This window comes from Amblyomma maculatum, chromosome 4 (genome assembly GCF_055883805.1).
Source record: "Amblyomma maculatum isolate TAMU_Amacu chromosome 4, ASM5588380v1, whole genome shotgun sequence".
Taxonomy (NCBI): Eukaryota; Metazoa; Arthropoda; class Arachnida; order Ixodida; family Ixodidae; genus Amblyomma; species Amblyomma maculatum.
The window spans coordinates 78,452,695-78,466,368 of record NC_139347.1 but is presented as its reverse complement, the minus strand read 5'-3'; the positions used below and the strand labels follow the sequence as shown (position 1 = coordinate 78,466,368).

Here is a 13,674-nt window from a genome sequence, read left to right as displayed (position 1 = left end):
TATTGCTTTGATTTGCTAGTTTTCTTTTCTATGCGGCGTTGCGTGCATAGCGACGGTTATTGGCCTGCACAGCGAATTGCTGCTTCTTCCAAGCCTTCTCGGAAAGTTCCTGCGTGTTCCACGGAGGCGTCATAGAAGTGGGCGCCGTTGATAATAATTATGCAACCACCTTACCAGTCATGAAACGAAAACTGCTCACCTAAACAGTGCCTTTGACCCCTCGTACATTTGCGCTTCAAGCCCACTGCGCCGCACTTTTTACTTTCTTTTTTGTACTTTTTACTGCGTTTACTTTGTCGGCGCTATCATCCTTTCTCGGATGTGGTAATCAGAAGCGAACTAAAGAAAAGATAAAAAAGCAAGGTAAATTTTACGTGGTCGCATTACGACACTGAAAAGAGCTGGCAGTGAAAACAGCTGACACGAGAGGAGCGCTTTTGCGCTGTTTGCGTTTTGTAAGTCGTGGTCGACGTATAGCTCCTGCGCAGCGAAATGTTCCAAACCGCACGATGTCGATGCGACCCGAACCCACGGCCTACGCATGTGGAATGCTGCTATAACTTAACTACAGCGGCTTTCCCTCTTTCTACTTTTGAGTAATTTATATTACGTGCCACCATATTACGTGTCACACGCAGGCCGATGCGGCGCAGGTCGGATTCCCTGTTGTGTTGCGAGCGTAGGGAAGAAATGCGAACAATGGATCAGGATGATAATAAAAAGCAGATCGCAAGGGCTTGGTTGTCTTTACGTCATTTCGCGCGGCGCTCTTTTTCGGGTCCGGACCATTGCATCATCGAGAAGAGAATTCGACACTATCAAAAACGAATGCGACACTATAAGCGCAGCTCTTCAAAGCTATACGGATGATTACACCTTGTTTTTGAATAAAAACTCACTGATGACTAGTAATCGATCACATAAGAAAAATAATTGGATTACTGAGAACGTTGTCTCACGAAAAAATGTTAGCGGAGAAAGGCGACAGCTTGTTAATTTTTTTAATAACTTTGTTTATTACCTGACATAATGGAATATGTAAAAACAATTTTTAAGGGGGTATTAAATGAAAGAAAAAAGGTTGGCTGTTCTAATAAAGTTCAAGAGAGGGCGATGATAAAGCCCTTGCGTCGAAGCAATGTACGGTGATGAGTTGTTCTGGTCGGCAGCCGTCATCGGACGTCAATTTGACTGAGTTTTGACTACTGCTTAGCGCTGCCACATTTACACTTTCACTATTGCATGAGCCTCAGTAGAAATGGCACTTTGGCAGCCCTCAACTTAGCTGGTATGCACAGTGCAATCTGTTTTACTTTCCTTGATCTAAACGCTTTGTATGGCTTGGCATATCTTACGTTGGCACCGTGGAGGGCGCTCAATTACTAAATACTTTTAGTTTACCACTTACCGCTACCGCTTCGTGCTTACCGCTATCGCCTACCGCTACCGCGCGAGCGTCAGTACGCATGCGCAGATCACCCCGATGGCGAGAGATGGCGCCACGTTCCCGTTAAATTTCGGCGGATGCCGCGCGCGGGGACCAATCGGCGCGTGCTGTGCTGACGCTGAGCGGTAGCGGTAGACGGCCGCGGTAAGCGGCAGCGCTAAACTAAAACGGTATCACGGAGTACGCGACCATTAAGGTTCAAAATGTCAGATCACTACTATGCCAGTTTCAGTTCGCTGGACGGCGGCAAAGGTGATGACTCAAGAGGTGGAAACAGACTGTCCTCTGATCTGCACTTTCCTCTAGTGCGTTGCTTTGCGTAAGCGCAAACCTATTTTACAGCCATGAGCGGATTAGCAGAATTGCATTAGAGACTATAGTAGATAAGTTTCGCAGCATCGTTTAAGTTCTACCTCAGCTACACGGTCATCAGCCGCCAAGAACGACTGTTCGTGTAGAAATAAGACTGCTTTAGGATAACGTCGAAGCGGTAAGGAGGACGCTAACCACACCAAAACAAACCCTTCGCCGTTTTGTAATAGCAATCTCCGCATGTCTAACGACGCCCCTCTATAACATTATCCCCCTAAACGATAGGGTCGTCCTAGTCTAAGACTCGATACGACATACACTTAGTATCCTGTCTGGTGTCAGTGCTAGCCTGTTAGGCGACCTGCGTAGAGCAGAAGGCGTAGACGCTCTCAGAGCGCTACGACACGCTGAAAAGCGGCCCTGTCCACTCGGACCTGGAGGCCCAGAGTGCCCTGGTCCAGAGAGCTCGGGCAGCGGCGGCGGCCAATGGCGTCCCGAAATAGGTCTGCCACTCAGCTCCACAACCATACGCACCTCCCTTCCCAAATCATTTCATTGTAAATAAATGTTTTATCCTCCTCCCTCGCCCAGTGGCGACTGGCAAAGCTGTCACGATCTTCAACGCGTTCTTTACTGGAGTGCCTTTAACGACTTCTTAGCTCTGTGCTTCCGTCCGTCCGTCCATATGTTCGCGGCGCAAGGGTATGATTATCTCAACTTTACTTTACGAGCCATGTACACCCAGGAGCAGGTTCAATATGTTCAGTTTGCCGCCAAATTTCTCAGGGATATAACCTAGGTAAGTTAAGTGAGCCCCGACACGATGATGCAGGGTTTAGGCGCTCGACTAGTGTGCACACGGATGTGGGATCGAATCCCGGCCACGGCGGCCGCTTTTTGGTGGAGGCGAAAAGCAAGGCTCCCTAGTGGAGTGCGATGTCAGTTAAAGAACCCTGGGTGGTCGAAATTTCCGAAGCCCTACATAGGCGCCCCTCTCAGCCTAAGTTGCTTTGGGACGTTAAACCTCATTAACCAAACTAAACCAAATCAAGATAAAGTAATTGAGTCCAAAAGAAAATTGAGTTAATTCAGGCGGGTTGGGGATAGAGCTCAGGTATTCAGATAGCGAGATGGACACGGCTACCTATTTGACACGAAGATTCGTTGCATGGAGTGGAGCTCAATAAAGGCGGACCTGTCGAATACGCCATGCACAGAGGAGGTGACCTGATAACCAAATTGTATTCAACCCTTGAGTAAGTACTTATATAAAACGACACCATATCAGAGATAAAGTTCATCCCTCTGTATGAATGCGCAATGTCCTCGCACGACGACTAAACACCTTCTACATGATAACGTTGATTTTCGTCATTTCTAAACTAGCGGGACGTTTTTCTTTACGAATCCTTACCTGCTGCTTTCGAGATCGCCTTCGTAGCCTTCTTCGGGAGTGTTCTTGTCCGCGCTAGGACGTGCTTGCAGTGTTCGCGTTTATTTCCTCAGTGTGCGATTGCTTTTGCGTGGCGTGAATAAAATGTTATGGGTGTGCCTACGCCAACGCTACAGGGTCATAATAATAATAATAATAATAATAATAATAATAATAATAATAATAATAATAATAATAATAATAATAATAATAATAATAATAATAATAATAATAATAATAATAATAATAATAATAATAATAATAATAATAATAATAATAATAATAATAATGTATAAAGATTTCTCCTACGGAGACCGCGATAACCGGAAGATTCTCTCTTTGGCAAGTTTCCTCACCGCTGCCGACTCAAAGTGATTAGCAGTGGCGGAGTCAAACAGTGCACAAAGGTTTTCTTTAGTGACATACCTCTTTGTGCCGGTCCTTGCGTATGCATGGAATCAGGATATTTAACATTTAATTACTTCCTTCACTTCTTTCCACTGCTGACAGGCGCATACATGACCGCCCCAATCTTTTGCACAAGACCGTAAATGGCACTTTATGTATATAAGTACTAAATTAATTCACTAATCATTTTGCTTAACGCACGCGAAGGAGTAGCCCACTGAACTTAGTTCCGCTGCAAGTATCAATAGGTTCTTATATTCTTTTTTCCCTCGCACCATAGAAACCTGGAATTGAATGTTTCAGTTCGAGCGCTTGCGCTTGAAGAATTAGGCATTTGCAGACTCACATGTTATAATGGATTCTTTCTCTTTCCATTATTTCATGCGAACTTTATAACCATATCATTTCTATGTCCACCGTGTAACTGCGTTTGCATATGCGGTTGTTTGTTTTCAAATCCGTCCGCACGTTGCCATAATCGACCAGGAATTCGCGCATCTGAGGGATTAGGAAAGTGTGCGACTCTGCGGTGTGGATTGTGATCATATCACGTGCTACTTCTTTTTCTGCGCAAGCATATTCGATAGTTGGCCGCCCGATGCGCAACGTGTGCGTATTGCTGCAAAGGAAGTTTAGCTGGGAGCTACAATCATACCATATGTCTCTCATATATCTTTTTTCGTACAGTATTTCGCGCTGCTCTCATTGGTTGATAGCCTATTTGTTGTACGCTTCTAAGAGCGTGTAACACTTCACTATTATGTCTTCTCAGAATGACGTCCCTTCTGGGGTTCCAATCATTATTTGAATATTGCCGCGTGCCTCTCTGAAAAGATGACAAAGAGGAACAGAGGAGAAAGAGGACGAAACTGAGTGCAGTGCGTGGAACTGCTCCGATCAGTGATCGCTGCCTTGTACTCGTTACAATATAAGGGTCATATTGACAATAGCACATGACCTAATGTTTACATTTTCTTCGCGTGATCGCGCTTTGTTACATCTATGTACAGTTGCGGCAATGCACCCGCATGCTGTTCCATGAAGGTTTGGCCCAGGAACGTACGCACCTCTGGCTGGCCACGATCCGGTAGTCGGGCGCGACGCGTAGCCGCGGCCGCCGGTCCACGTGCGAGTCCAGCGGCGATAGCTTCTTGACGGGGGAGAAGGCGAGGCGCGGTGTCCACAGGCGGGCCTCGATGCCTTCGGGCACGGCCACCATGCGCATGCCTTGCCCCAGGAGGCTGAGGTTGAGGCGCGTGTCCAGCCACGAGTACTCGAGCTGGCTCGCGAAGCTCAGCTGCTGCACGGTGGCAGGACAGGCACAGGCAGGAATTGCAGGGCTCGCGGTAGTTATGCTAGGCTGACGCGTTGGCAGTCTCGAGGAACAAGACCGGGACAGAAAGACCAGTGGTGTGTCGGACATCTACGCCTTTTTACCCATCTCTTGTTTATATTCAATTCGCGCGGGATGTACAAGTAATTTACCAAGGTGGCTCAAGTGATGGTTGAAGGTGGTCTGGTTTGGTTTGTAGGGTTTAATGTCCCAAAGCGACTCAGGCTATGAGAGGTGTGCCCCGCCGGGGTGGTGCAGTGGTAAGACGCCCGACTACTGTGCCGGAGTTCCCGGGTTCGAACCCGACCCCGGCGGCTGCGTTTCGATGGAGGCGAAACGAAGTGGCGTCCGTGTGCTGTGCGATGTCAGCGCACGTTAAAGATCCCCAGGTGGTCGAAATTACTCCGTAGCCCTCCACTACGGCTCCTCTTTCTCTCTTTCCACTTTCATTCCCACCTTCCTCCCTTCCCTTACGGCGCGGTCCGGGTGTCCACAGAGCAAGTGTGACAGTTACTGCGCCTTTCCCTTCCTGTGAACCAATTTAACTTAACTTAGCTATGAGAGGTGCCATAGTGGAGGGCTCCGGAAATTGTGACCACCTGGGGATCTTTAACGTGGACTGACATCGCACAGCACACGGAAGCCACTTTGTTTCGCCTCCATCGAATGGGGCGAAGAGGTAAACATACCATTTGTATAAAGCGCCCACGCTTTGCGAGAGAAAAATGGCACGCGTTCAACCCACTCGGACACGTCGTGCAAACGGTTAAAAAAAAAGAAAAACGAAGCAAGCTCGAAGAAGCGGGAGAGAGATATGCACTGCGTATTACGGGGATTTTATTTCCTCCATTATTCATATGTTTTCTCTCCCAATCCCATGAGCAATTGATTGAAAAATATTTGCTGCCACAGGCACTGACGGGCACGACTGGAAAGAATTTGGCAACGTCCTTTTTTCCTCAGCAGAAATTAAAGCGGCCGATAATGACAGCGGGTATGATGATGATGTAAGCTAAGATTTATCTGGTCTGTTACTGATCAGGAGACTGCTAGTTTTCCACATATCTACCTTTCCTATGGAGGACTGCTGCCGAGCCTAAGGTCACGAGGATGAATTCCAGCCGCGGAGGCTGCATTTCTACACGAGCGAAATGCAAATACACCGCCATACCAGTGCGGGTTTAAGAGCCTGAAGAGAGAATTTTAATGTGGAGGTATGCCTCATGACATCTCTCATGCGCGTGCAGCTTGTGGACTTTAAACATACCGGTCACTCTAACATTTGCGTCTAACATGGCTGATGCTGCGTTGAAGCTGGTCAGTGGGTGTAGGTTTGCTGATACGAATTGAACAGGATATTCCTGGGTAGACCCTGTGTATATGGCCTCAAAGGGGGCGGCCACCCTATCCATAGAAATCGCAAGCGTTTGTTCTACGTTATAGACAACGTACAAGACTCGGCGTTTCCCATTTCCTTAGACCACATTTGCGTTGTGAACTGGAAAACGCTTTATGCACCCTGCTCATATGAAATTGACACAGCAGAGCTCATGTTTTTGTTCAAAAAGAAAAAAATTCATTGCTTCAATAATCAATTATTATTAATAATGGTAAAGATGCCTCAGAATGCATCAGGATGCATCATCTAACAATTGGAAAAAATCAATTAAGTTATTACTCGAGCGAATAAAGTTTCAGCCAATGGGTATAGATATTAATCATAAACCCTTAGGCGGATGATGTCCAATGACATTCAGTTCACTCTTTTTTTTTTTTTTTTACACTGACACCCAAGCTAATACCATTAAAAACACGCATGAATCACACTGAAGTCTCAAGGTGAGATAAGCCGTTCGTGAAAGAACTATTTTTGGTTAATCCTTTCGCTGAATCTCTAACAACTCAAACAACTGGTGGTGTGGAAAAGGGATGAGGTGACTGCACAGTGTGATGCATGCGAGTGCGCCAGGCTCATATTTTGACTTCCACCTTGTATGTGCAGTTTAACACCCAATAGCTTCCGCAAGCATTTACGGCTTCTTCCTTGTGCAGCGCAGCGGTACGCACTTCATGAAAAAAAAAAAAAAATAAGTGCTTCATTTCTTCAGCACACAGTAGGCGAGGTGGAAAAAAGGCCCAACTCACCTGAAAAATTGGACAGGCCTCAAACGTGCTTTGAACGAAAAGCTGGAAGTATATGACTGTTGGGTCACCTACGAAGACGAAGGTGGGATAATTGGCTAAAATAATAAGCAACTATAAAGAAACAAATTAATTACTAGTGCTTGGCAGCTAGCCAGAATGGACGAATTGCTTAAGGTTATATTAGTTAATGTTTTCAGCGCTTCGCTATTCGTGTGAAGCTTACGTGTATATACGTATGTATAATTATTACGTTTGATTTTAGAATAACTTTCGGAAAGAGGGACAGGGAAAAACAGAAGAGCGGAAGGTGGGGAGGTTAAAGGAGCTTCAAGCAGGAGCAACATTATGTATATAGCTGCATGAGCGCGCAAACGCGCAAACTTTATGAAGCACACTCCGCACTATATTATACTTGATAAAAAATACTTAGCGCTTTGAAGACACACGCAGTTAGAAAAGCGCGATACTTTATATTGACCTCCTCGGCGATGCGTATTCGGTTATGAACCTGCACTATGAGATGCGGAAGGCTGTAAAATTTTCTTCCTGAGCCATTATTTTCTTAACAGAATGCACAATTTACTGGTTTGAGCTTGCACTAATCGATGCAGGTCAAGTGCAATTTGGCAGAGGCAACCAATAAAGCCATTACCACTATGCTCTATTCTTATACATTAATCAACGGACCGTGACAGCCTTAGAAAGCCGCTGGCATGTTTTAAGCGCAGCCTTTCATGTTGTGATTTTCCCGTGCAGTCCAAATAAAGCTCAGGAGCAGTGGTGATACACCTGTCTTCGGATGCACAGTATGCGTTTTCGTTTTTTAAGTTCAATGGGAGGATAGACCGGGCAGCCGAGTGCAGAAAAAGCAGCTAATAAAAGCGCTTTTAACTACCTCGGTTGCTGGACGTAAACAGCAATCCGTTCAGACGCACGTTGTCTGTACGTCATTTTCTTGTTTTGAAATGCTATCAGAACTTTGATGCTTCCATTTAGGCTTTCAGGCTACTATAATATTGCGATATCCTTAAGAAAAGTTTTGGAAAAAAGAAATGAAAGGACGAACTTCGCTTTTAGAGCCATATTGCGCAAGAGTTCATGGACGCGGCGAAAACTTGCATGAGTCGAGAGGGCGAACTTTGCCCTTTAACTCGAAATACGGTGTTGCTTGGAAAGCGGACAGAAGAAACAAAACGGCCCCTTCGAGTTAGAACGGCTGTTCAGGCGGCTGTTTCTTCGTTCCTCTATTTTGTGTTGAGAGCAGACACACATGCGCGTTAGTACTAACACTAACACTCACACACTAAACGCATACGCGCGCACACACAGGGGCGTACACACAGGCGCGTACACACAGGCGCGTACACACAGGCGCGTACACACAGGCGCGTACACACAGGCGTGCACACATAGGCGTGCACACACAGGCGCGCACACAAGCACTCAGAACGACTACCCCGGAAAGGCGATGGTCCCGCGTTCGATCCCCGGACCAGGACGAAGTTTTCTGTAACAACGAAGCTTCTGAGAAAGCTGTATAGTTCCTACTTTGTAGCCGTATGGTATACACTCGGGTGGATGTCAATGAGTAATTACTCCCTTATTACAAATCTACTCCACCTTGTGGGATTCCCCTAAATATTCGATCAACACCGTTCGCACTTCGAGTTATTGATCAATTTGTTCTCGCCCTACCATCTAACCAGCTGACCGTCCTGGTTAGATCAGTTCGTAGAGCGACTGCCCCGGAAATGCGGTGGTCCCGGGCTCGATCAGGACGTATTTTTCGTTAACTACGAAGTTTCTGAGAAAGCTGTATAGCTTTCCTCCGTAGCCGTATGGCATGCGCTTGGGTGTATGTCGATGAGTAATTATTCCATTATTACAAATCTACTCCACCTTGGGGGATTAAACTAGTTTCGATAAAGCAATCAAACACGGGTACCGAGGTGTCGGCAACTATGAACTTAAAGTCCTCCACGGAAAGTAAATAAAAAGCGCTACTGCGGGAAAGCGCCATATGAAGGACCTCTCTACAGTTCTGTGGCTAATTTTTCTTGCAATACGCGCGCTTTCTGTTTCTTTGAAGAGGTTACACTATTTTCTCCAAGTATACGCTCTCCCTATGACCCTTCGTGATTTCTATAGCTGTTTCAAACAGGAACAACTGGGTCAACAAACTTCAATTATTAGATATGCTGAGAGCTCCCCCTCTCAAATATTTCTTTGCCCCGAGAAAAAGAAAGCCCGTTCTCGTTGATTTATCAAATGAAAGTGTAGCGTTGTTGTCACAGTGTGCAGAAAGAATCGTGGGACCGTTTAGGCGTGTTTTGTGACCTCTCGCGAGACTTGTAAAGCAAAAAAATTACGCCTTTTTTTTTTTTTTATACGCGAAAGCCCTGCTTAAACTGTGAGTGGCGTGTCAGGAACTGTGGACAGAAAATGTGGAGAGGTACCCGTCACAGGTTGGTTTTGCGGGGTTTAACGTCCCAAAGCGACTCAGGCTATGAGCGACGCCGTAGTGGAGGCCTCCGAAAATTTCGAACACCTGGGGTTCTTTAACGTGCACTGACATCGCACAGCACACGGACGCCACTCCGTTTCGCTTCCAACGAAACGCAGCCGCCCAGGCCGGGATTCGATCCCGCTTCCTTGGGCACAGTAGTCGAGCACCGTAACCACTGCGCCACCCCGGCGGGGCAAACCGCCACAGGTTGCTCAGGGGTTTAAAGACCGTACTCGGGTTCGAAGCCGACCGCGTCGGCCGCCGCGTTTCGATAGGCGTGAAACGCAAAGGCGTCCGTGTGCCCTAACGATGTCAGTGCACGTTGAACATCCCCAGATGACAGAAATTATTTCGCAGCCCCTCACTAAGGTTCCTCCTTCTCTTCCTTCTTTCACTCATACCTTCTTGTCTTCCGATATAGTGCGGTTCAATTGTCTACCGAGAAGTGCGAGATACTGCGCTTTCAGTTTCCTTTAAACTAATTTAAAATTTGAAAACTAAAACGCTTTAAAAGTTTCTGCCAGTCGCCCAATGCCAAACCACCAAGCAAAACCATGCCAAACAATGCTTTCACACGTCCTAGTTGGTTTAAGCGGAGATAAAACCCGGCTAAATTTTTGACTAAGTTACTTACGCATCCTCAATGTAAAATGAACTTCGAGATTTTAGAAATTTGAGATAGCCGAGAACAGGGATCGTAATTAAAAAATTAGGGCAATATAAAGTTCCGCTATTAAGGGCTAGACGTGATAGCGTTTCACACACAGACTAAAGCAGGTTTCGCATTTTTTGTCTTTAATTTAAGTATATTTTCTCTTATGCCCCCCCCCCCCCCCCCCCCCCCCCCCCCCCCCCCCCCCCCCCCCCCCCCCCGAGCGATGACGTCAGCGGTAAGCTCGAACGCCGCTTCTTAAAACTTGATGCGTCCCAGTGCGCGTTCAACGAAACGCACTGTTTGCGTTCGATGCAACGCCGGTGGGACTCCACCGTTATTTACGCAATAACGTTTCACACCCACGGATGTTTTCACTTTTTTTTTTTCCTTCATTCATTGTCGATTTTCGAGTTACAACAGACAACCACGCCGACATCGGCCTTTCTGCGACACGATGCCCTTACATTCTCGCGTAAAAATAATGTGCAAATATGCTATGGTGCATTCATACCTTCGGCATCTCTGTACATGGAGGGTGGCCTGTAGCGATTGTACTGTGCGTCGGCAAAAAAGCGCGCATCCAGGTCGCAGTCAGGGTCGAGCAGGTGACAGGATCTGTTGTCCGTGCTCGTCCAGTTATTCGTGGCAGCGTCACAGAGACTAGAAGCTGCGTGCATCATTCTGAAAGAGATATCGAAACGCGCCGCGAAGACATTGACCCTGACTTTCGGATTTTGTTTTACGTTGACAGCTGGCACCTATACTTTCAACGAAACTTTCTACTTAACGGTGCCTTCTCGAAGTCAACGCTTGTCAGGACGTTCAGTCTGAAATCGGTTTCCTTCTTTTTTTTTTTTTTTTTTTTTGCTCTCCTGAGAAAGAACATCATCGACAGCCGCGAGGTTAAAAAAAAGTAAATGAACAGGGCGAGATGTAGAACGACGGACACATGTTGATAGCAAAGCAGATGCGGTAGAGTACGAAGCATCTTTTCGATTGAAACGGAGGAAGCAGCACGACATGTGCTGCGCTTTGAAATTTCGTTTTCATAATTGCAAACTGCAAAAACAATATATACGCCTGAAATTTGTGGAGAGAGACATAGTCACAGCATACTTGAACAGCAGCAATCCTTGAAGAAGGTACTTTGGCAACAAGTGGAACACTTTTCACGACAAAAAAATAAAATAAAATTTAGACTGATATGTCTAAATTTTATTTCGGAAGTTCAGAAATTCCTATATACGCAGGGTTGAGGAAAAGCGCGTAGAAATTTAAGCTGCTGTTTAGCTTGGCTAAAAACGGATATACATACACAAACAATGTTCGTGTGGGTAAATTTTGCTTCGCTTAGCATTGCTTTGCCCCGTCTTGACTTGTTTGGCCACGCTTTGCTTAGTTAACTTGTGCTTCTCTCACAGCACCGTCGTCAACACAACCATCAGTAGTAGTAAAAATAGCACAGCGACGACAAAGTGACTGGTAGACGAAGAATCAAAAAGCACATTTTATACAAAACCACTTTGGTTTTCCCTGTTTTTCCATGCTTAGTCATGTCAAAGGAGATGAAACCGACGAAGACGACGACATCGGAAGCTCGGTGCTAAAGACTGGCACCATATCACGGGAAGAAGCCGTCCACTAAGATGACCTTATAATCATTAAAATAATTTCCGCCATATTACGTCAGTCAAGCACAGCTGACGGTTTGTGTAAAAATTGTATATTTTGACTGCAATAGAAAAACTAAAAAAGAAACCATGTCGCAATAGTCTAACCCAGTGGCCTGCGAAGCTAATTGATCCGTCTCGGCCTGGGTTTGAAACCTAGTGACGGCGAATTTTTTGTTTTTTTTTTTTGTTTTTCAGCGTTTGTTCAAAGGCTTCACAGACTCTTAAGCGAAATTCAGGAATTCGGGCAGTAACGCTTTTCCATCTAACGCATATACGGAGTTTTCTCAAGGCTGTGAGCGACGTCTCGAATTCTAGGTGCCAATAACTGCGTTAGTTCAAGAAAACATAAGTGAGCTGTGGATTGTGCTAAACGTAACAGGCAATAATGATTACCGAGTATTTTCCGTACTAGCTATCATCGTCATGGTCTACAAGAGGGGTAGATGCGCAAACGTAACAAGACGTTGGTACAGTCAACGCATGGCAACAAACAGTGCGTAGCTTTGTTTGCACTTTTACATCAGAGGTTGCGATTTCCTTTGCTTAACAAACCGAGTCTTGACCTGATACAAACACACGCCGGCATACTTACACACTCAAAAGCCAGACAGTCCAGCAGTATGCCAGCATGAGGGGAGCCGAGCTCGTGACAGTTTGCTCCACGCTTCTCACACGTACGCTATTCGCAAATTCCAGGCAATCAGAACAGTGGCGCGCGAAGTATTTTTTTTTGTTTCATCGTACTGATGATGATGATCGTGAAAGAATAAAAAGGGATTCTCGCCAGGGCAATAAAAATGTTTTCGATAAGCGCATCAGGGTGCGAATTCTCGCTTCGTTTAATATGCACGAGGAAGAGGGCTGACAAGTTTGCAGAGCGTGGTTTTTACTGACGAGCATTGGTTTGTTTGCGTACTGCGCCCCTGTTGGCCCATGAGCGAGATCGATTCTGGGCTGATAAACGTTTTTGTGCATATGTTGCTCTTGAGGAGACATGGCAGATGATCCTAAAAAAGCGCCCGATGGCATTATTTAGGTTGCGAAGACTGTTTTGTGAGGCGCCGAATAATATTTACAAGAAAAAATTATGTTGATAACATAAAAGCACGTGAATAAGATTAGTGGCGACAGATCGCCGGCCTGAACTGTTTGATTCAAGTTTCCATTAAGCTTCAAAATGGCGCGCACAGCGAAAAAAAAAAAAAATCCAAAGAAAGGAGCTAGAGAAGGTAAGCTTTACTATAATACATTCTGCCCTCCAGAGTGTTCCTATTGATCCAGAGACATAGCGCTGAGTGTGATTTCCTGCGGTCGACAGGCCAGCAGAAGCATATGGTGCGGCCAGCAGATGGAGAAACCGCGTTACCACGAGATGTGAATTTCTTGGTCTTAGAAATGTTCTGTGTGATAGTATTTTAATTCCGAACGAGATTTCGTACTTTTCGCTAATTCAACAGAATGCGGAAGAGGTGACCCGTTTTATACCCGTTAAAAAAAAAAAAACCATTTGAGCTCTCTGCAAATGGTACTAGGCGTAAAACGAGGGTGCATTTTCTTGCATTCGCACTCTGAAGCTCAATATTAAACGCATAAATAAAATAAAGAAACAGTTGTTACAACATATATTTATTCAATGAATGGTCTTGCGTTGTTAGGAGACGGCGTAAGCCATTAATAATGGCCGTTGCTATGAACAAAGATAAAGTATATTGCTGCACGTTCTGTTTTGAATTGTTGATATTTTTATAGTAAATTAAGGATCA

The 13,674-nt window shown here is 45.6% G+C and overlaps 1 protein-coding gene across 1 annotated transcript in view; it reads right to left on the bottom strand.

The window, feature by feature from the left end:
* LOC146191495 (glutamate-gated chloride channel subunit beta-like) overlaps positions 1 to 10,915 on the bottom strand; it is a 34,047-nt gene extending 23,132 nt beyond the window's left edge. The window contains exons 1-3 of the mRNA XM_084599962.1: positions 10,750 to 10,915; positions 7,078 to 7,145; positions 4,667 to 4,899 (exon numbers count right to left, since the gene is read on the bottom strand). Of these exons, the coding sequence (XP_084456088.1) occupies positions 4,667 to 4,899; positions 7,078 to 7,145; positions 10,750 to 10,915 (467 nt within the window). The remainder of the gene's footprint in view (positions 1 to 4,666; positions 4,900 to 7,077; positions 7,146 to 10,749) is intronic.
* Between the last annotated feature and the right edge of the window lie 2,759 nt (positions 10,916 to 13,674).